This window comes from Arvicola amphibius, chromosome 1 (assembly GCF_903992535.2).
Source record: "Arvicola amphibius chromosome 1, mArvAmp1.2, whole genome shotgun sequence".
NCBI lineage: Eukaryota > Metazoa > Chordata > Mammalia > Rodentia > Cricetidae > Arvicola > Arvicola amphibius.
In genome coordinates this window covers 174,392,788-174,416,056 of record NC_052047.1, presented here as the reverse complement: position 1 = coordinate 174,416,056, position 23,269 = coordinate 174,392,788, and the positions used below count along the sequence as shown (strand labels likewise).

At 34.8% G+C, this 23,269-nt stretch overlaps 1 protein-coding gene and 1 pseudogene across 1 annotated transcript; both read left to right on the top strand.

The window, feature by feature from the left end:
• Window positions 1–1,406: 1,406 nt before the first annotated feature.
• On the top strand, window positions 1,407–2,479 carry LOC119806149 (annotated as a pseudogene).
• An 8,287-nt stretch (window positions 2,480–10,766) lies between these two features.
• Window positions 10,767–22,158, top strand: LOC119827243 (tear acid lipase-like protein). Its single transcript, XM_038348690.1, has 9 exons — window positions 10,767–10,865; window positions 11,070–11,184; window positions 11,501–11,702; window positions 13,341–13,450; window positions 14,825–14,961; window positions 17,897–18,040; window positions 19,419–19,490; window positions 21,114–21,185; window positions 21,925–22,158. Exons 1-9 carry the CDS (start codon window positions 10,767–10,769, stop codon window positions 22,156–22,158), a joined length of 1,185 nt encoding a protein of 394 aa, XP_038204618.1.
• Window positions 22,159–23,269: the final 1,111 nt, after the last annotated feature.

Below are 23,269 nucleotides of genomic sequence, written 5' to 3'. Positions count from 1 at the left end.
TGCAGACAATATTATAAACAATGTTATTTAAGTATAAGAGAAGAAATATGAGTTTAACCACGCAATTATTTCAAATTAATATATATATATATACTATAATATACAAAAATAATTTATAACTGTTATAACATAAATTAAATTAATCTATAGAATCTCATAAGTCCCTTGGATGGCATCTTCTGTGTTCTGAGATTAATTACAGAGCAATATTATTATTTAGTATTTTTACAGAACTCTATTAACACCATATAATACAAACAGGAAAATTTATCCTAAATAATTTTCAATGATGATTACAATATAACCTTTTGTTAGATTCCTGTGAATTATCTTAATCTAACATTTTACCATTATCAATATTAGCGGAAAGAGTTTGAGGATGACATTTTACCACTCATGTCTTCTTAATGGCCATGAAAATGATTCCTGAGAATAAAGATATTGGATATATTTCACTTATGTTCCGGGTATCTGTTTAACACTTTATGAAATTTATCACCTCTATTTCAATATGTAGAGGCTTACTACTTCCCCAAATCACAATTTGTATAACAAAGATATAATTTTGGACAATAAAATTAATTGTATTTTGTAGTAGAAAGCCTGCTTGTTTGTTTCCGGCTGCTCAGCCCTGAAATAATCACACAGAAGCCATATTATTTGCAGTACTGTTTGGCCAATAGCTTAAGCATATTTCTGGATAACTCTTATATCATAAACTAGTCCATCTCCATTAATCTCTGTATCACCACGTGGCTGTGGCTTACCAGCAAGATTCTGACCGACATCTGTCTCTGGTGGGGCTACATGACTTCTCCTTGACTCTATCTTCTTTAAATGAGCTGGAAAAACACAATACTTTAATCAAGATAAGAAATATACATACAACAAAATTGACCTTAAATTTGTCTCCAAGCATTAAGTTTAGTTTACGCCTCCTAGGTTTGTTCTGTTCTGATCTGCTATAGGCTCAAAGCAGTTTCTTTATTAACCAATGGTATTAACAGCATACAGAGGGGAATCCCACATCAGTATTTTATTGGAATAATATCTTGTAGTTAAAATTGTTAAAATGTATTGTTTAAAATACATAGGAATGACCTCAAGTTAATTTCATATGGTAGTGACAGAACACACCCTACAGATTTGCAAATGATGCCTTCAGTGATGGAGAAAATAATTTCATTTTGTGTAAAACACTTAACTACTTTGCCCATTTCAAAAGTATAAATGACATCTTACACTGTAAATCAGTGTATGAATATGCACATGTAAGAATTTAATATTTTGCATATACCAAACCAGTGGATGAAGGGAAATAGAGACTTTTTAAAAATGTTTTATTTTTCTGCGGCTCAGTGCGACATCTTTCTGGGGGCCAGCTACATAAGAAACAGAGGGTACACATGAACAAGACATTCACCAAGGAGCTAGAGTGGGTGGAGCACATCAAGGAATAAGCAGCTTCACCAGAACCAAGTGTGGATGCTGTAATAGAAGGCTAAGGAAATTTTCACAAAAGAATCAAATGTACAAGCAGTCGGCTGTTCTGTTAGTGTCTGTAGAGATGTCCATGGCCAATTTAAAGACTATATGAAACTCTTCCAAACTGGCGGACAATCAACAGATACAAACTGTCTATTCATGGGTGACTATGTAAACAGTGGTTATTATTCTTTGGAGATCATGACTCTTGTAGCATTAAAGGTATGCTATGTTGAGAACATTAAAATATTGTGAGGAAATCATGAACTGCCAGATCACTCAGATGCCTGGCTTTAATGATGAATGTATTCAAAAACATGGAAATGCCAACCCATGGAAATATTTTTCAGTTCCCTTTGATTATCTTTTCACTTGCAGCTATAGAAGATAGAGGGATAATCTGCCTTCATTGTGGCCTCTCTCCATCCATAGATACACTGAATCATATAAGAGCCCTGGATTGTATATATGGAGTCCCACATGATATCTTACAGTCAGATCCTGATAACAATGATGGATGGCATTTCACCATGTGGTACTGACTCTTCATTTGGAAAAGATATTCCTGAAGTATTTAACCATGACAGTGCCAATGGTCTCGCTCTGGAGCCTCCCGCTCACCAGCTTGTAATAGAAGGATATAATTGGTGCCATGATCTGAATGCGGCTTAGCCATTTTATTGCACCCCATTACTGCTACCATTGGGGAACCAGGCTGCTATCATGGAAGTAACACTTTGCAATATTCTTTTCTTCAGTTTGACCTAGCAACTCATCTGGAGAGTCTCCTGTGACCAGGTGCACCCCAGACTTCCTCCCCAGGACCTCCATTGTATGTGGAACTACACCTGGCTTTGTATATCAGTTATCTATGTGTTTCTGTAACAAATTGTGTTATTTCTTGACATTAAACTACATCATGGATTATATGTGCCATACTGGTTATGAGTGTTTAACATATTTTGAGACTGAAATTCAGTACGCCATGTCCTAGATAAGGGCACCCTGATGATCTGCCTTTTGTATTGTAGGAACCATATTTTTCTTGACTGGTTAAGCAAAAACAAAAACAAAACAAAAAACCAAGATAGCCAAAATATTGTCACTGACTGCTTCATCTCCTTTGGTTTACTTGGAAATTTAGTTCCAATGTGTAAGTGGAATGGATTAATAGAGTTTGAGTCCTGCTTTTAAAAATTTACAAGCTTACTTCCACTTTACTCATTACTATATATTTTGTTGAAATGTAGAACTAACTGAAGAAAAGATCCTTGGAAGTATGTTGTCATAACATTAAAGAGATTTCCTTTAGTAATTTTAAACTTACTGCTGGAAGGCAGCTATGCTCACTATTATACCACCAATGCACCTTAGGAGAGGGTTGAAGGGGAGGGAAGAGGTAGGAAGGGAAGAAGAGAAAAATGTAGAGCTCACTAAAAGTAATAATAAAAAAAAAACTTACTGCTAGATGTTGGTCTGCATTATTTCTATATATTTGTCATGATGGTGTTGGCCTCCTATCTGGTGTACTGAACAAATAAACTTCCCAAATTAAACAAACAAAACAAATAAATGTTTTATTTCATTAATATCCTGAATAATTCACATTGCTTTTCAACAATGGGATTATCAGCTGTTTTGTTAATAGAAGTTTTTGTATTTTTCAGAGTTGCCATGATCTTATACTTAGGAACATTAAGGTTGCTTATGTTGGACTTAGCTGGACTGAATATAGCACGTGTGAGTAAGGCCTTGGCTTTGCTTTCAACATGGCATTTAGCCATGACTGACACCAGGCAGTTTTTCTGAGGAATAAATATGCATGCTTTGTTTTATTTTGCAATATTGATAATGCTACATAAAGGAATTTGAGATTTGGGAATGCATCTTTGAGAAAGTCATGGATGTTTGTTGCTTTCATGTTGGCACAAGCAGTGTGAAATGAACAGACCTACCACTGGAGAAATGTAAGACATATACACTAGCCAGTGGAAACGATACAGCTGACATTCAAGCACACCAGTGGTGTCAGCTGCAAAGTTAAGCAAGGCAGTAGTCAATATTTGGTCTAGCATTTGGGACTATGCCATGGTTATATAACCCCATAAGGTTTCATTCAAACGCACACGTGTCCTAAACTACATGTGTCTCACTGTAGTTCCTTTTCTTAACACCTGGCAAATTCTCAAGCAAAGAATAATCTCAGTTATCAGTCTCTTCCCTCATTTTTGAAACTTCAAAAATTTTTATCTTTGTTAGACACTAACCCCAGGTGGCTACTGAGTCATCAAAATAACATGTTCAAGGTGAAATGTGCTGTAAGTTGGGGGATGGGGAGAAACGGACAAACATTTTAGAATTCATTTTATGGAAAAATAATGTAGAATATTTAAAATGTTATAACAAATGATGTTGAAATTATTCATTATATAAACTAGGTTAAATAGTACAGTGTTAAATTTTTTAAAATAGAAAAATTCTAGCCTTCCGTAAGTGAAACAAGAATGCACCCAGAATGAGACTTCCTTGACTCTCTCTGCAGTAGGAACCTGTGCTGGGCAAATGCATCTGACTAAAGTGATCAGCTCTTGAGACTTTTTTCTCCCTGTTTCTCTTCCATTAATCAGCAGAGGAAATGGTCACCTGGGAAATTGGGACTTACTGGGGACATAATAGCCTCCTTCTACCATGCATTGAACTATCAAAATCTGTATTTATTTAGCTCACTGGTGGATAGTAGAGAAAATAACATTTGTCTAATCAGCCTAGTTATTGCTTTGATTTAAGAGGGTGGAGGGAACCTCTTTGGAAAGACCACTTTTATCCTGAGATGAATTTATAAGAGTCCTCTATTGAGCCACTGTATTTGTGAAGGTAGACATGACTTTGAGATACATAAGGAAAGACAGTAAAAGAAGAAAGGGGTAGGGAGAAAGAGGAGAAAAATGGAATTATATAACTCAAGGTAAAATTTTGTCTAAGTCTGTTTTTCACTAATTAGATCCCACAGTCAGAGTGACTTATGAAGCAAGAAGTTTTATCCTTTTATGCTTTAGAAGCTAGGAGTTCATAGGCGAGAATTTTTACTCAGGTGACCGGGACTCTAAACTGAGGCTGCATAAACACCTCATAGTAAGAAGGGTGTTTGCAAGGAACAGAGCCAATTGAGATATTTGCAACAGACCCACAGTAAAGATAATCACGAATTGATGAATTAATTAATTAATTAATTAATCCACTCACTAGTCACTTCTTCCATGTTCACTATTTCATACCTCACAGTGGGAATTAAGTTAAAACACGGATGTTGGTGGAAACAGATAATCCTTAGCAAGAGCTGAACTAAAAGTCTGAACCCAGAAAACACATAAAATCATGTCTAGACTATCAGAGATAGCCTAAATTAATGTAATATAAAACAAGAAAAAATTAGGTTAATCCTGTTTAGAGCTGTAACCTTATTTCTATAAAATATGGCCTCTACTATAAATTTAATGAACACAAACGGTCTGTTGTTTATTTACCTTAAAAGAAAGTACATATTTTTTGGTTTGATTTTTGTGGATAGATGAGAAGAAAATTTCATGACAACAAACTTACTTAACATGGAAATCCTACCTAGTTATTTTTTAAAAAAATAGAGCTAAGACAATTTGCACATTAGAATGTCCAGCATTGTGCTACTTCTCAACTTCTCATTGCAGTGCTGCTTTCTTCGTCACATGAATCTCTTTATACTTCATACTGAAATTCCATATCAACAAAATAAATTAGCAATGTGACGTTGAACATTCTTGGTTTTGGTTTCTTCCTTGCTCCACAACGACCTAAAAACTTTAGAGGAAAACATAGAAGTCTCTGTTTCATGTACCCATTAAACTCATTTTGATCTCCTGTGCATATCTGGAAAATGAAATATAATTTGCCACTAAATAAATTGGTTCCATTGAATCATGGCATTCTGAATAAAAGCTTTAAAGCTGATGATACATGCTTGTCATCCCAGTTTTAAGAAGGCTGAGGCAAGAGAATTTTGAGTTCTGGACTCAGCATAAGGCTTTGAAGATACTATGTTTGCAGTTGAATGAGCTTAAGTCTTACATATATCAATCTACATTTATCAATTGTTATAAGAGTGGTAATATTATTCTTCCTTTAGCTACATTTAACTAAATTAATAAGATCATTGTATTGCTTCATATGTGACCCTAGCTGAAGAAACATGGGGATTTTGTTTCAAAACTCTGTATTCCCTATATTTCCGCCATTCTCATCTCTGTTGTCCCAGAATCCTGGTTTCACTTCTGCCTGTACATAATCCCACAGAAGCATCATTCCTCATAGGGTTATTTTAAACATATATAAAATTTCCCTAAATATTAATAAGCCTTTATGAGTATGTCAACCTTTGATTTTAGAAAACAATGTTGGTTAAAATCTGCATAGTTTAAAGGGCTATTCATATTGCAATGAATCTGTTTTCTAATTTTCAGGATAAATAAAAATAAGGTAAACTAACTCTTACATATAATGTGCATTCTTCCAAACATAGTGTTTTCTGGAAATAAGAAAGTTCTGTTACATTATTGAAAATTTCAATTTCTTTCTATTCTGTCTAGACGCTAATAGAAGATTAAAAACAAGACTTTGGGATCTTTGCTTTCATTATCTTGGAAATGATCATGAACATTTTGAATGAAGTCAGTCTGTTGTTACCCAAGTGATAAGCACTCCCATTCATCCTGTCCTATTTTTTTTTCCTTCTGAGCAGTTTGCCAATAGCAATATGTTTAGTCTTGAGCTTGTGTGTAGTGAGGAGCTGCAGGCAGGTCTGCTTTTCGTCCCACCGGCTCCCAGCCACCAGCTATCTTATGCCCCGAAATAATTACACGGAAACTGTATTCTTTTAAATACTGCCTGACCCATTAGTTTCAGCCTCTTGCTCACATCTTGACTAACCCATATCGAATAATCTGTGTAACACCACAAATGGTGTCTTACTGGGAAAGATTCAGCATGTCTGACCTGGTGGCTGGCTTCATCGCATCTGGCATCTCTGAGGAGAGGCACAGCAGTCTGCCTCACTTAGGAGAGGTGTGGCAATTGTCTGAGCCACCTACCTCACTTCCTTCTGCCTGTTCTGTCTACTCCACCCACCTATGTTCTAACCTATTAGGCTAAGCAGTTTTCTTTATTAATTAACCAATGAAATCAACAGATTGATAGAAGACCCACCTCCATCATTTGTGCAGACATGTTTTCTGGAGCTGCAGCACAGGAGTTCCATCATCACAACCCTAATAGTTTATCTGAAGTGAGACCGTTGCTTAGTAACAATACACTATGTTTAAAGGGAGGATGGGACCTGGTAGGTTCACTTGGAAGACCAATGACTGGCTCTGTGATCGAGAGTTCCTTTTGTCTTTGAGGTGTGAGTAGGAAAGCTTCTGAAGAAACAGGAAAAGGTCTATGAGACAAAATAAAAACACTGTTGGCTTGAAATAAAGATTTCTTACATAAACCAAATCTTGGGAACATGTAAAAGAATTTTGACAAGCCTTACCTTAATACAGTAGTTCTTTCATGCCATTCTTTTCCTTGGCAAGATTAACTATGAATAAAGCATATGTACCTAGAACTAATGTTTTCTCTGGTTTAGAAATATATATATATATATATATATATATATATATATATATATATATATATGAAAAAAAACATGTAGACAAGGCCAAATCCTACTGAAAACTTTTATTGGAAAACACTCTTAAGAAAGGCTGATTCTAACACTAAGCTCTACAGATCAAGTGGCCAGATAAATGCTGGGTCCTAGGTCTTCTATCATCTATTTGCAGGAATGAGTGCATATGTCCTTGGTTGGCCAGAAAATAACTGTGTAACGCAACCCACATTGAATCCATGTGCTATCCCACTGATACTCCCTGCCTCTTGAGTGCTGTCATGAGCTACCATGGTCACTTATATTTTTGTTTTCAAAGATTTCTCCACAGACTATTTTAACTCAATACAACATGACTTGAATTGTTAATTCAGTCAACTACATTTCTTGCCAATGTATGTATAGAGAGGATATACCAGAAACAGAGCTCACAGTTACAAAAGCAGAAGTGGAGTCAGTTGTCATAATAATTCCCTTTATAATCAGAAATTATTGACAGCATGTATACCAAAAAGTATATCTATCATTAAAAAAAATCAGAACTCTGTAAACTAGACTCCGGATGCTGTATTAGGCCAATGTTTCAACTGTAGTCTTCTGAATGAATTAACTAAGGGAAATGATATATTTCCTCTGTGATTAAATATCCATTCATCCTTTAATTAACCATTCTATCTCTAGGTCTCTATTCTGCAAGTATTATGGTCCCATTTTGTCAAGTGCTTTTCATATGCAATAAGCAAGTATTAATGAACAAGAAAATAGAACCATATAAAACTATACATTATAGAAGAAAATAGAGTAATATTTCACAGATAAGTTGGAGTGCTTCACATTTAGCAAATAGTAGACTGTCTGAGAATATGTACTCTGGTTGCACAGTCAGTGAAAGTTTCAATGAAGAGGTAGCTTCAAAATAGAGAGCACAAATAGGCAAGAAAGATAATGTTATAAAGGATGACACACCGAACACGTAGTTTGTACAAGACAGAAATTTGCAAGTCATTGCATATGAGTAAGAGGCTCAAGTTCATTATTGGCAGAGACTAGAAACAAGAGAGAATGAACTGAGAGATGAGCTATGAAGTGATAGTAGAGACTCTCTTGTAGTCAGAGTTTTACTGTATCACAAAGAAATGCAACAGTAGTAGAACTATCAACGTGAGCTAGTACATTTTACATAATTTGTCATAACAGTTTTACATACTATAGGTTGTCACCACATATAATTTATGCTTATCTGTAACTGGGCACTATATGATTAGTGTAAGTAAAATAATTTATTTAGAATAGATTTGAACAGTAATCTTGTCCAATTACTGATGCTGAAACAAAACACCACACACTGCATACATTGTAAAAAGAGGTTCTCCAGCAGCTCAAACTTCTGTAGATTTTAGAGCATGCTGGGTACTCAGTTCTGGGTATGCAAGATTCTAGGTATCATAATAAAGTTATAAGTACAGGGAGAAGAGGTCACATGGACATCTCAGAAGCAAGACTAAGTCACATGTGCTTTTCTCTTATTTTTGTGACAAATTTCTTCTGGAAACATCACTTATGACCATATCTGAACTATACCTGAGATACAGGATTGATCCATACAGTGTTGAGGTCTTCTACCCTAATGATCTCAACAAATTTCAACTTCCTAAATGTTTCCCCGTGTTAGCACTGTAACCAACCCCGAGCATATGGGTTCCCCTGTGTCAGCATTGTAACTCTGGACAGCAACCCTGATCTTATGGGTTCCCCCAAGTCAGCATTGTAACTCTGAACACCAAACTCGGACACACAGGTCTTGGGGCATAGTTCACATTCAAACAGTATCAAGCACACTCCTTGCTATCAATATACATTTTTTTTTCTAGGAACATGGGGGTAGAGAATTTCTGAGAGAAGGAATTTATATCTTAATTTTTCAGGACAAAGATTTTTTTTATCAAGATATTCTACTTTGCTGTTTTGTAGGGAATGTGAGTATATGTTTGCAGATGTTTTCATAATCTTTTGATGACTGCAGCTTGGTTTTTCCTATTGAAATTTTATATATTTCTGAGTTTTTAAAAAACATTCTTGTTATTAAAGTGGTGTCATTTTAATATTCTGAAGATTTTGTCTCCCAAACTTATACAGATGTTGCTCTTAAGTCAGATATAGAGTGAAAATTTTGAAAAGGCTTTGTTCATAATCTCAATGTTTGTGATGAATCATTTTGTAACTCTGTATGCAGCAGCTTTCAAACTCATTCAGTAAAGAATGAGGGTCATAATTACAGTTTTGAGGAAGACACAGCACAATGAGTTATTCTCTAGTTAAAAGCTAAATAAAGCTTCAGTATTTGCACTAAGAATGAGGATGTGGAGAAGGGTGTTGGCACATGATGAACCCAGAGCTAATGAAATTCAGTGGAGGTCTTGGAACTATGTCAGATTGGAGAGCTTTGCAATATTTGACATCTGATTTGACAAACACCTGATTTCATGGTTAAAGTAGGCACTGTCCATTTCTAGGAAAGGTCATCCAAAAAATACATTCACTGATATATTTATGGTGAGCAGGGTAGGAAAGGAGAATTGCTTTTCATTCAAACTACAGAAATCAAAACAGCGGGTATGATACTCTAAAATCTGTGTGTTGAATTGCTTTAGGCTAAGTATTAAAACAGCAAGAGATAAAGTTATTTAGATCTTGGGTGCAACATGACTGTTGAAAGTTACAATCTTGATTTTATTGCAAAAATTATTATGTTAATGTGAATCTTTCCTTTTCCAGATTATTTGGCATCTTAATATTAGGGAACTAAACAAAAATTAAAAAAGAAAGAAAGATCAGAAGTCATATCCTGTGCTTGGAAGAGAAGCAGGGACATTAAATGCAGGGTCAATCTCTTCTATAGCAACATGAATTGACAAATATTAATTATTAATTATTAAATATAAATTATTAAAATTGTGGTACAAAATATTAATTCAAAGTAATACTTTTAGAAGGTGGAAAGAGATGCTTATTAGTAATGTTTGTGTTTTTTAAAAAGCACATATTTTATAAATTCTAGGCACATTGGTGGAATATGCATGTTATCCATAGTTATGAAAGGATGACAGGATTCTTTCATAGATGTGGTGGCCAGATAAGATTTCTTGGTACTCACAGCTTCTACATGTGAAAGTTCATTTACTCTGCTTCTTTTTATCCATTTGTGCTTTTTTATTAACCTTTCCTATTGTCCTCATTCTGATTTCAAAAATCTAAAGCACTTTGAATAAATAACTTTTTTAAAATCATTAATCAATCAATTATATACTAATCTTGGTCTTTCAGGGTAAATCCCAAAGAGGCATCAGTGATGTTTTGATAACAAATGAGTTAGAGTTATTTTATTTTTATGAACAGCAAAGGGAAAGACAGTTAACTTTTATAAATAGCATTGCCATTTTTAATTTCATCTAAGCTGTTATTTGAAAGGTATAGAGTTCTAATAGTCATTATATAATATGAAAACATTCAGTTCTGGATGGTTACATATAGACATTAATACTGAATTAAAACTATTTTCTTAGCTACTTAATAACAATAACTATTTCCCTGCAGGTTTAAAATGCGGTGGCTGCTAAGTACAATGTGCCTTGTCCATGTATTTGGAAGTATATTTTGTTTATTTGCAATTAACATGAATCCTGAAACCCACATGAATGTTGTAAGCTATTCTTATCACTAATAAAACTGTGTGTATTTGCTTTATCTCTATGAGTTTCATTCATATTTTCTGAATCATCTTATCTCTTAAAATCTGAATATTTAGCAAGATTTATGACTTCATTCCAAGAAGAAATTCTACTTTAAGAAACATGAAAAAATGACTGAGTATTAAAAGATTATTATTGTGTGTTTTCTCTCCTAGAGTGAAATTATTATCCATTGGCATTATGAAAGTGAAGAGTATGAGGTTGTGACTGAGGATGGTTACATCCTCCCAATTAACCGCATTCCTCATGGAAAAAACACCGTAATAGTAAAGGTAAGATCTGAGTGAGATAAATATTGAAGCATCTTGAGTCATTGGAGCTCCTTTATTCTAATGATTAAAGTTGGGGGCTTAATGGGACCTGGCTTCCATTGGCCTATGAAGACTGAGTTCCTGTAAGAATGACACTTCTTTTGCCCACTTGATTATTGATTAATACTGACTGACATAAGAAGTGGACTAAAACCTTAGTACACCCCTGTTTGCTCATTCAAAAAGTTTTCTGTTCCATTGTGACTATTTGGAGTTTGCTGCTTTCCCGTTCTGTAGACACCAATACTGTAAAACATTTTTCATGATTGCTTTTGCAGCCCCAAGAAAGGTAGTATATTGTCAACATGGCTTGTTTTCAACTGCTGGTGTGTGGGTTTCCAATCCTCCGAACAACAGCCTGGCCTTCATTCTAGCAGATGCTGGTTATGATGTATGGATGGGGAACAGCAGAGGAAGTACCTGGGCAAAGAAACACTTGTACCTGAATCCAAATTCTAAAGAATTCTGGGCTTTCAGGTAGGATAAAATTCCATGTAACTCTTCTTTTTCCTTAACAGAATGTCAAATATTTTAATGGTTAAATAAACTTGTGGGACTGGATTGAAGTCATTTTTACTTGAAGTGATATTTTAGAAGATTGATTTGGGTGACATAGGTTAGAACTTTGTATTGTGGTTACTATGCATAATATAATAAAATTCTCATTAAAACCTATTTTTCTACTCTTGAAATACCAAGTATTTTTTATTTTTCTAATCAATCTACCTAATTTAAAAATTATGCCTCTCTCTCCCTCCCTCTCTCTCTCTCTTTCTCTCTCTCTCCTCTCCCTCTCTCTCCTCTCTCTCTCTCTCTCTCTCTCTCTCTCTCGTGTGTGTGTGTGTGTGTGTGTGTTTGTGTGTGTCTATGTGTGCATGCATGTGTGTGTGTGTGCATGTTCATGCAAATGCTTCAGTGCAGGTTTGGAGGTCAGGAAATAACTTAAGGGAATTGACTCTATTTTTCAAACAGTTTGGTTCTGGCGATCAAACTCAGGACAACCGGCTTGGTAAATTGTACCTTTGTTCACAGAATTGCCTCACAGTCCTCATCCATGTCTTTATAAAATTGTTTCATCGAAGTAAATTTGAAACATTAAAACAATGATTTTGCAAATGTAAAAGTATGAATATAGCCATCCTCCAATACTTTTTCCTTTGAGTATGTATCTATTTATCAGTGTCTGGTGTATACATGATGGTGTGTATTACACATGTGCATACTCATGAACATGTGTTTGTGTGAGTATCAGAGCACAAATTCAGGTGCTGTTTCTTAGGCACACTGTAAAACAGTTGTGGAAATCAATAACTAGAAGTCTGGAAATCACTAACTTATAAGGGACTGACTGATCAGCCAAATCCCTAGGGTATATTTATTTCTGCCTCTACATTGCCGAGATAAAAGACACGGAGCAGCATCCCCAGCTATTATTTTTTAGGTGGGTCCTGAAGATCAAACTCCGACCGCGCTTGCTTCCCAGAATGAGCTACCTCCTTAGCCTGATACTGTTGATATTTTGTGAGTTAAAAGACAAGCGTAAACATATATATGAGTACTCTGGGTCACAGAGTACTAGAAACTCCTCTGGAGTTATTCTCATTAATTTGTTTAAACAAGTCTCTTCACATTTACATTATTGTACCTGTAGCAACAGCTCTCCCTCTCCTTCTCCCTTTCCTCTCTCTCACCCCTTCCTTCTTCCCTTCCCCCCTTCCTCCCTTGCACTTTGTTGGGGATTGGGAAAGATTTTACAGCCTGAATGCCAGTCTTAAAAAACATGATGCTCATAGGGAGAACCTAGAATTTTAGAAATTTGGCTCTGGAGCAAAGGTGCTCTGAATTAATTCTAACAGTTCATGTGTTGTGGACACGGCAAAGCTAGCTTACTTCAATACAATGTGTACAGTTACAGATCTATATCATGGGAACACAGAGAAAAGGTGCTTTTAAGGTGGAAGCATAGTAAACACATGAGGAGTAATTGATCATTGATACCCTTTGTGAGCCGTGTCTCCCTTCATATAGACCCTATATAGACATCATTTAAAACAGAAATTATTTATTTATTGGTTAATAATTAGATAAAATTTTATCCATTTTGTTTTTCTGCAGCTATGATGAAATGATAAAATATGACCTTCCAGCCAACATTAATTTCATTCTGAAGAAAACAGGACAAAAACAAATTTATTATGTTGGCCATTCTCAAGGCACGCTTATCGGTATGCTAAAAAAGGACAAAACTAGACAATGCTGAAATTTTATACTGAAGAACACAAATATTTATGTAAAATTTTCAACTGTTTGTAAAAGCACAGACAAGCTGTTTGACAGCTGATAAAATCTGTAACTTGATCTTAAAATGTCAGATGTTAAAACCACAATTTCTAATACAAAATACTTAAATGAAATGCATGTGTGAGACAGTTCTATAATTTTATATAGTTAAAATTTCTGATACTAATAACTCATTCGGTGTGTGTGTGTGTGTGTGTTCTTCATCATATGGCATTGTACATATGGAAGAGTGCTGTGTCAATTCTGCTTAGGAAAATTTTTGTGAGTCTGGCCCACTGAGCTCTCAGGTTGTCTTGGTCATTTCTCAACTGCCTTTACTGGTATGATTGGAGCTTTAACAAAATATATATTTTCAAAGAAAAATCTAACAAAGGACAGATGTTTTCAACTTTCTGACTACCAGGGAAAATATTTTAATTAATGCTTGTATTTGTTCAATTTATAGTGTTGATGGATAGATGACTGATAAACAGATGGACTGATTATAGATAAACAAGTAGAGAGGTTTGTACATATGTGTTCACCTGCACAAGTGGGTTGGACATGATACAGAGAGGACTTGTGAAGGTGGAAATGACAGAGATCATAAAATCAATATGTGTCCTTTTGGATAGGTTTCTTCTCCAAGAGTTAGGGAAAGTTTTTGATATGGGACGTCCTTCTGTATATGTGTTGCTTTTATTGGTTGATGAATAAAGCTATTTGGGCCAATGGCTTAACAGAGTAAAACCAGGCAGGAAATCAGAACAGAAATGTAGAGAGAGTAGGCAGAGTCAAGGAGACGCCATGTAATTGCCTAAGGAGAAAGATGCTGGTAGGCCACAGCCTCGTGGCAATACATAGATTAATAGAAAAGGGTCAATTTAAGTTAAAAGAGTTAGCCAGGAATATGTCTAAGCCAGTGACCAAGCAGTGTTGTAGTTAATAAAGTTTCTGTGTGATTATTCAGGTCTGGGTGGCCAGAAATGAACAAGTGGTCTTTGCCAACAGATTTTATTTTTCAAAAGTGCTGAGCTGAGCCTATAATACGGTCAGTCTGACTACTCAAAACAACCAGCAGTGAGTAAGTCATAAACAGAGTCATGCACAATAAATATTGGGAAAATAAGTGAATTAAATAGAATTTAAAAATTTTAAAGTCATAGCACTCTGGTAAGCAAACTAAGGGAAGCATCCAAGGCAAATTTTAAATGTATGACAAAGAGCAGATGTAAGTCCTGTGAAACAGCCTAACCACACAGACAATTTTAAGAAGGGAACGACAACAAGAAAAAAATATCTGTTTTTATTTCTTTCAGCTCTCGGAGCATTTTCGACAAATCAACAACTAGCTGAAAAGATTAAACTCAGTATTTTACTGGCTCCGGTTGCTACTGTTAAATATGTCAAAGGCACTGGGCGCCTTCCATCTTACTTCACCCCAACAGCTTTCAAGGTTTGTGACGAGCTCAAAACGCTGGGAGACTTACATTTTTCAACATAAGCTTGCTAAAGAGGAGACCTGCCTGTGCAATCTAGTGCTTATTCACCCGCATGCATAGCCTCCCCTGATTGGCTGTAGCAAATCTCACCTCCAAGTTGGGCAGCCTGAGTTCTGTCTTATGCACTTTCTTAAGCATGATTGTAGTATTCTTTTATCTATATATTCTTCTTACTAATTTAATGTTTCATTTTGAGAATGTCGTACGTTAGTACTTTATAAACATCATTTCCATCATTCTGTAAACTCTCTCCTCCCATGCCCCCCTCAAATTCATGACATCTTTGTTATCATCACACACTCATATGTACATACCTAAGTCCATTCAGTGTTCCTGGTATGCATGTTCATATGTTTTGAACTGCTCACTTTGTGTTCAGTAATGTTTTTTACAGAATGATGGAAATGTTTTCTAATGCAGTTTATCTTACCTTGTATTTCATTTTCAAGTTTTCTATTACTGTCTTTTTAAATTTTGCACACTAAACTTGATTAGTTGTACATTTTCTTTTCTATTTGCTCTCACTTTGCCAGTGTATACACTAAGTTCTCTTCAGTATTCTTGATATAATTATTTTATTATATAGCTACTGTCATAATATTGTAGAACTGTTAGGATATATGTTCATTAGAGATAAATTGCAAATATTAACCTTCAATGTCCATTTCTTTCTAAAGACCTCATTTATTTCTTGTTTTTATTTCCAACTATTTTAAATAATTGTAAAAGTGAGTTCTCTTGAAAATATTCATTTTTTAAGGAAGGCTAATGTGTACATGCAGAACAAACAGAAAAAGTTAGAATTTGTGACCATTTTGAGCTTCATAGGTAGTACCAGGCAGGCCTAGGATACACAGCAAAACCTTTAAAAGAAACATTAAAAGCAAAGAAAAACATATAAATATTAAATCACCATATGCTTATCATATTCTCTTTTATGTAATGAAAATTTAAATCATTGCTTGACAATATTAACAAAGAAGCAAGTACCTTTTATACTCCATTTATAACTCTCATGGCTTTTCAGGGTTTTGATCAGGCTAGTTGGGCATTACATGCTATGAAGATTTTCATAATATCCCCTGATGTCAGCTATTCTGAATCCCCTAGACTTGTACTATTGCAGAGCACACATTATACTTAAATCAGCATCCTAATATTTATCAAGGAAAACAAACAAAACAAATAACTTGTTCATTTTCTCTGTATTTCATCTCCCCAACCCAGAGAAACTGGTAAATCCACTTAAGAGTTGTTTTAAATTGATTTAGGTTGTTAGTTGGCACCTTCAATGGTGTGTGTGTGTGTGTGTGTGTGTGTGTGTGTGCGCGCGCGCGCGCGGGAGTGCTTGTGTATGTATGTGCATGTGTGTATGTGCATGTGTGCACTCTTGACACTTTACCCTGTAACTTTGCTCCACATAATGGCCACTTTAGCAACTTCTTTTTTGCCGTTTTGTGGATTCATTCAGTCTTGATATATAGGTTTTTGTTTTTTTTATAATATAGTTTTCTCTTTTCCTCTAATAATTTGATCACACCATAATGTATGCAACATACTGATTTTATTCACCTCATTATCCTCTCTTAGCCATCCCTCTCACTCTGAATGCCACCTTCTTTCCAATTCATCCCCATTCTTCTATAATCTGTTTTTTATTCACTCAACCTACTTGAGTTTCTTTCATGAATGTGGGAAGGGGCTGTGGACAACTCACCCTGAAGAAAATAATACTCTCTCTTGTTTCTTCATTCACCTAGCTTGAATAACAAAATTGTACAGCTTTAATGAGAGGTCATCTTCCAGACCACCCATGGACTTATGTACACATAAATTTGAGGTGCAATAATGAGATTACACATACAGATCACATAAGATTACACATTGAAGTGCAGGTATTTGGGAGACACCATAGCTGCTTTTGCTCATGTTAAATTACAGACGGGAGCAAGTTTCTAGATCAGTAGTCCCATCGGCCTTGCCTGGATGGATTCTCCTCCATCAGAGAATCATTCTTCTGGTGGGTTGAAAACTGGACACTAGTTGTCAGCTGCACCAACTCCCACAGCCTCCAACAAAATATCATCAAGCTGGAAATCCTCTTTTGGGAACTAGTGGGCAATACAGCACTCAGTGAGATCCATATTTTTCACATATTAAAATATCTCATAGTTTAATATCTAGTGTTTGAGAACTCTTGTTTTGTGTGTATTTTGTGTATTTTTTCAAACAAAATTACCTGCTATCATTTCAAAATGAAGTTGCCATTGTCTCCTTTCTCCCGCACCTCTAATCACCGCTGTGTCTACTACAGTTGTTGATCTTAGTCATTATATCTAAATGGAACCAGGCATTGTGATGTCTTATATGATGGCGCTCTCAAATTGTGTGAATATGTTAGTTCACTTGTGCTATGCATTAAGATGCTTCGTTATTAAAGAATAATAGTCTAAAAGGTAAATATACCACATTCACTTAATATGTATAGACACTATTGACAGGAGCTCTTGGTGTTTGTTTTGCTCATTTATAACTTTTATGTGGACATGTTTTCATTCTATTATAAACATACATCATAATTTCCTTGCCCTACTTAATTTAACAATCCTGCCAGATATTAATCCTGAGTATACCCTCTACAATAAAGAAAAAGAAGGTGGCTGTCATATCACAAGACTCATGATTCCCAGAAGTTTTCATTTAACTAAAATTGATTAAAAATAATCATAGGAAACTTTTTCTCAAAATATGTACTGAATGTCATAACAATGAACTAAGTCAATCCACGCTTCAGCAACATGCTAGAGCTTTGTTTTATGTCTTTCACTTTCTATAAACATTGTGTTTTCACACAGACTAAGAGTTGCTCTTCAAATTTGTCAATTGCAGCTCCTATTTGGCGAAAAGGAATTTTTACCAACTGCAGATTTCAGTAAGATATCTGGATACACATGCAATATTGAAGTAATCAATACTGGATGTGCTGCGTTATTAGGTTCGATGACTGGATATGCTCCAGAGCAGCTAAATAAGGTACGTTTTGTTTTCTTTCAAATTCATTGCCTTTTTTCATGCCGATGATGTAACAAGTTTATTTGGCAAATTAATCTTTAATTCATTTAGTATAGTCAATATTCAAGTCAAGATGTGCTTTGCATGTAATTCCCAAGTTATCAACATGACAACTTAGAAAATCTGGTATAAACCACCATATAAGTAAATATTTGGGTGTCAAGTAGGAATGAGCTTCATTTTCTTCTTCTACTCACTTTAGTCTAATACATCTGGTAACTGATCTTCCAGCCCTTCTATTCCAGACCCAAGGATATTTCCTTATTTCCTAAGGATATAAAACATGAATCATTGACAAAAGGAAATTCTTTAAGACATGAAAAGTAAATAAACAGGCTCATATTTTGTTAATATCTAAACTGTGTAATCTTTGACACTCACTATGTATTATATCCTTTGTACAACTTAATATCAAAACCCACAGTATAGTTACTGTTAACACAATTAGAGTCGGGTTGACTGTACAGTCTTAATAGGAGGGGACTGTACCTAGGCTTATTACAACTTTATATACCTGGTTTGGCTAATATACATGGGAGACCAGCCCTTTTCTGAAAGCAAATAGAGGAGTGGTGGGTCTGGTGGAGAGGGGAGGTGGGGGATGTGGCTTGGAGAAATAGAGGAAATGCAGCCTCGATGTAATATATGAGAGAATGAATAAATGAAAAGAATGAATAAATAAAATTAGAGTCAACTCTTTTGAGAAACTCATATTCAACTTTTTGGGGGTGTACTTGAAAACAACTTAAAACTCATTGGTGAGCCCTTATGTCATAGACACACAGGTGATGTTATGTGACTTGAGAAGATAGTATTCATATATTTAGGACTACATAAAAATAATTAAGGAAGAAATAGTCAACAGGTAGTGAAGGTGAGAGAGAACAAGGTGGGGGTGTGTGGTAGGGATTGCAGGCCGAAGAAAAGGGAAAATTATATAATTGCATTTTAATTCCAAAATTAAAGAAAAAACTCAAAACAAGAACATTTAGATTCCTCGTTGTGGTTAAAACCCAGTTTTTTTTCCTTATAAACTGATTGGAGATATATTGAATGAGTGTTTTACTTGCATCTATGTCTGTGTATCATCCGGCACACATAGGGTCATTGAATGCCCAGGAACTGGAGTCATGGACAGTTGTGAGTCACCATGGAGATGCTGGGGATTGAATCTGGGTTCTTTGCAAGAACAATTGCTCTTAACCACTTAGACATCCCTCTAGTCCTTGAAGGTGTGTTTTTTTACAGGAGTAATAAAGCCTCACTATTATGAAAGATTTGTTTCTGTGGAAGGAAAGCTAATGCTAACAAACACATGTGGTGTCTGACTTTCTCCCAGAGCCGCATTGATGTGTATATAACACACAGTCTAGCTGGATCATCAGTTCAAATTCTTCTACATTATGGTCAGGTACAATCTTTTAAATATGTCTCCTTCTTTTCGCTTTTGAAATTCTCCTCCATGATAAGTTTCAGAGACTTTCTCCCCAGTTGGCTTTGTAGCCAGGATATTATGTCCCTTTTGATAGATTAAAAGGAGCTTATTGGTACGTAGAACCTTTGCAGGAAAATGTGATAAAAGCACAGTGGTTATACCATTTTATCCTGAAAGAGAATGTCTTTCTATTCCAATCAGTAAATCTATTTACATATATTTTCTATCAAATTAGCACCAATTTCAGTAATTAATTTTATGAACTGATGCAAGATGAGAATTGCAGGCACCCTTAAGGTCTATGAGTAAAGTGTGATAACTTTTCTACCTACTTATTCAAAAGAATCCCTCATGTGACAGCCAAGACACTGTGCACAAAATGAGGTCATCATACTAGTGTCATTTGACAAGAGATAAACTGGCACCTGCACATAGAAAGAAAGCCCATCTCAACTTATAAGTGTTATTTTTAATTATGTTCTAATATATACTATTATGAAAGTACATGAACATGATCTTTACATTAAATGTGATATGAAAAACTTTTATTCTACTAGTCCATTATCAATAAATCAGAATATGTCACATCCTAAGAGATGTCTCTTTATATTGCTTTGTTGACAAAATTATATTCAGGATTCTGAAACTCTAAAAACATTTCCACTTTGTTTTGTTACTAGTTTCTGATCACCACAATTTCTTAATTTTTTTAGATATAAAATTATTCTATGCCGGGTGGTGGTGGCGCACGCCTTTAATCCCAGCACTCGGGAGGCAGAGGCAGGCGGATCTCTGTGAGTTCGAGGCCAGCCTGGTCTACAAGAGCTAGTTCCAGGAAGGCTCTAAAAAAGCTGCAGATAAACCCTGTCTCGGAAAACAAAAAAACAAAAAAAAAATAAAATTATTCTACATCTATTTTAATATTTTAAAATTCTTGTGTTATACAATATTGTAGAGCAATTACATAAATGAAACTTTTACTACACATAAAATATCAATGCAAATAGCAATCAACTTACTATGAACCATATTTTGAATTTATTTAAATGGAAGAGCAGTAAGGCAACTTTTACAATGGTAATTTGAGATTTAATATGTTTTATTTTTCTTATAGGCATTAGTTTAGATTCTTATAATTAAACATTTGATAATTAAAGTATTTGTAAACCTAGATTTGCTACATACTACTAAAACTAAATATAGCATAAAATGCTGCATAAATTTTGCATATTTAAGTAATTATGCTTTTATCTTTTATGAATGTTATTTTCTCAGCTTCTTATTGACTCTTCTTGCTGTGTAGTACATATGATTGAAACATTTCAAGCATTATTAAAATGTTTTTAAAGTATATTTTATTTGCGATGTTAAAGCAAGCTTATGTTTTCAGTGTTCTTATACATGTTCATGCAATGTGCAGTTTTCGAGGAATGTAATTTACTAGCCACTGATCAGGCAGTACATATCATTGAGACAGAAAATGTGCTGCGTTTGTCAGAGACAATGTGTCATTATTCTAAACAGAGGCAGTAAAACTAGGTAAGTTCTGATTCTATTATAAGCCTTTAAAAGTAATGACATGTTTTATCTTTATTTAAGGCAGTTAATAAAGGTGTATTTCAGGCTTATGATTGGGGAAGTCAATCTCTAAATATGCTACACTACAAGCAGGTAAGGTTCTTTATCCAGATTTAATGATCTAACCCTTACAAAAGGCATATAGTATAAGAAATCTAACCAAAACCCTCTTTTTTTGTAAGATTAGCACAAATTTTATTTTTTTTAGGAAGATGAACTGCACAGAACTTTGGGAGGATTAAAAACAAAAAGGGAACCCTGATGGCTCTTTGTCTTTGGAGAAGGGTGGAGTGGGGGTATGGGTGGAAGGGAGGGGAGGGAAGGGGGAGGAGATGGAAATCTTGAATAAAAAAATGAGAAAAAAAATATATACTTAGTAAATAAAAAAAACAAAAAGCATTATCTATTGTAAGATAATACTGTGAAAACAATATTCTATCTATCATGTTATTTGAATGTCACAAAATCCTGTGGGATTATTCATGATATAGTCATGACATATGAAAATAACCGAGGTTCAGAGAATTTAGGACTTCTAAGATTTCAAACTTGAACAGCAGTCCACTACAATCTGGGCATGGTGACACATTCCAGTAACCTCACGAATAAGAATGTTGAGAGGGGATAATTCTGACAAGATTCCAGCATAGACTACATAGAAAGTATCTGTGTCGAAAACCAAAGTTAATAAATATATAAAAAAATAAAGTTAATTTTTCACCCATAATTTTTTTGGATATACCAAGTATATCATTGCAATGATCCTGTCACAGTAAAGAATATGCCATCAACAATTTTATATTTTTTAAAACTCTTTATCATTTCCCATCAGACAACGCCTCCTTTATATAACGTGGAAGCCATGAAGGTTCGAACTGCCTTGTGGAGTGGTGGAAAAGACTTTTTGGCTGATCCAACAGATGTTGCAAATTTGAAACCAAAAATCTCCAACCTCATTTATGAAAAAACTATTCCTGATTTTAGCCATCTTGATTTCATAGTGGGAATAAATGCTTATAATGAGGTGTCCAAGGGTATCTTAAAACTTCTTGATGAATCTGAGTGAGATGAAGTTTTGCTTTAGCTTTTGCATGTTTTTCAAATCCTTCTGAAAGTCTCTTGATTTTGTAAGCACAAGTATTTTTTCCTTGATGCTTTTCTTTTTTATTATCTTTGATTTTTAAGCTATTGCTTCATTTATTATTGAATCATTTGTAGTAGTGAAAACTTATTATCATTTAGAAAATACTTCATTTTATGACTGTTTCTTAATTAATGCAAGTTTTGAAAAATGTTTTTTTGATATGAGTGCTCTTGAAGAGAAGGCCTACTTTTGATTTACATTAATGAAATCCTAAAATACTGATACAAAAAGAGACCAGGCCAATAGTGTGATATCAGACATCAGGATGTCTGGAGAACAGACTGTAAAATGTTGTGCACAATGGGACCAAGACTCTATAAGGGCCATGAGTCATGTTTCTTAAAATCTACAAATCTTATTCACTACTCTCAGTGCAAATTCCCCCATCACACTACCTGTGTGGACCAGGCACTGTTTCAAATAAGCCACTCTGTCAATATTGTCTAGTTTGAGAGGAAGAAGAAACATTTCAAGTGATCTGAGTTATTTACAGATAATGTACAGGATGAGCAATTCATTGAAGCTCCTGAATAATGTGATATATATGTATATATATGTATATTCATACTCATATTCATATTCATGTATATATATATGTATATATATATATTGTCCTGAACCCTTCTTGCAACCTAAGCAGCCTGCAAATTCTGTGTGTTTTTGTGTTTGTTGAGATATCTTTCTTCTTCAGGAGTTTTATCTGATTAAATGTTGGACTTTTAGGAAAATCCTTTTCTCCAACTATTGATGATCATATGATTCCTGTCCTTCAGTCTGCTTATGAGACAATGTACTGCATTTATTATCTTGGAATATGCCAGACCATTCCTGCATTATTTCTGGAATAAAATCAGCTTAATGATAAGTAAATTTTGTTACTTGAAAGCATTACATTACATTCCAACTGCTGTTTCCCCCTCCCTTCTACTTCTCTAAGCCCCCCACCTTCTCTTCTCCACCAGATCCACTTAACAAAAAAGAGCAGGCCTCCTAGGGATATCAACCAAACACAGCAAAACAAGTTACAATAAGA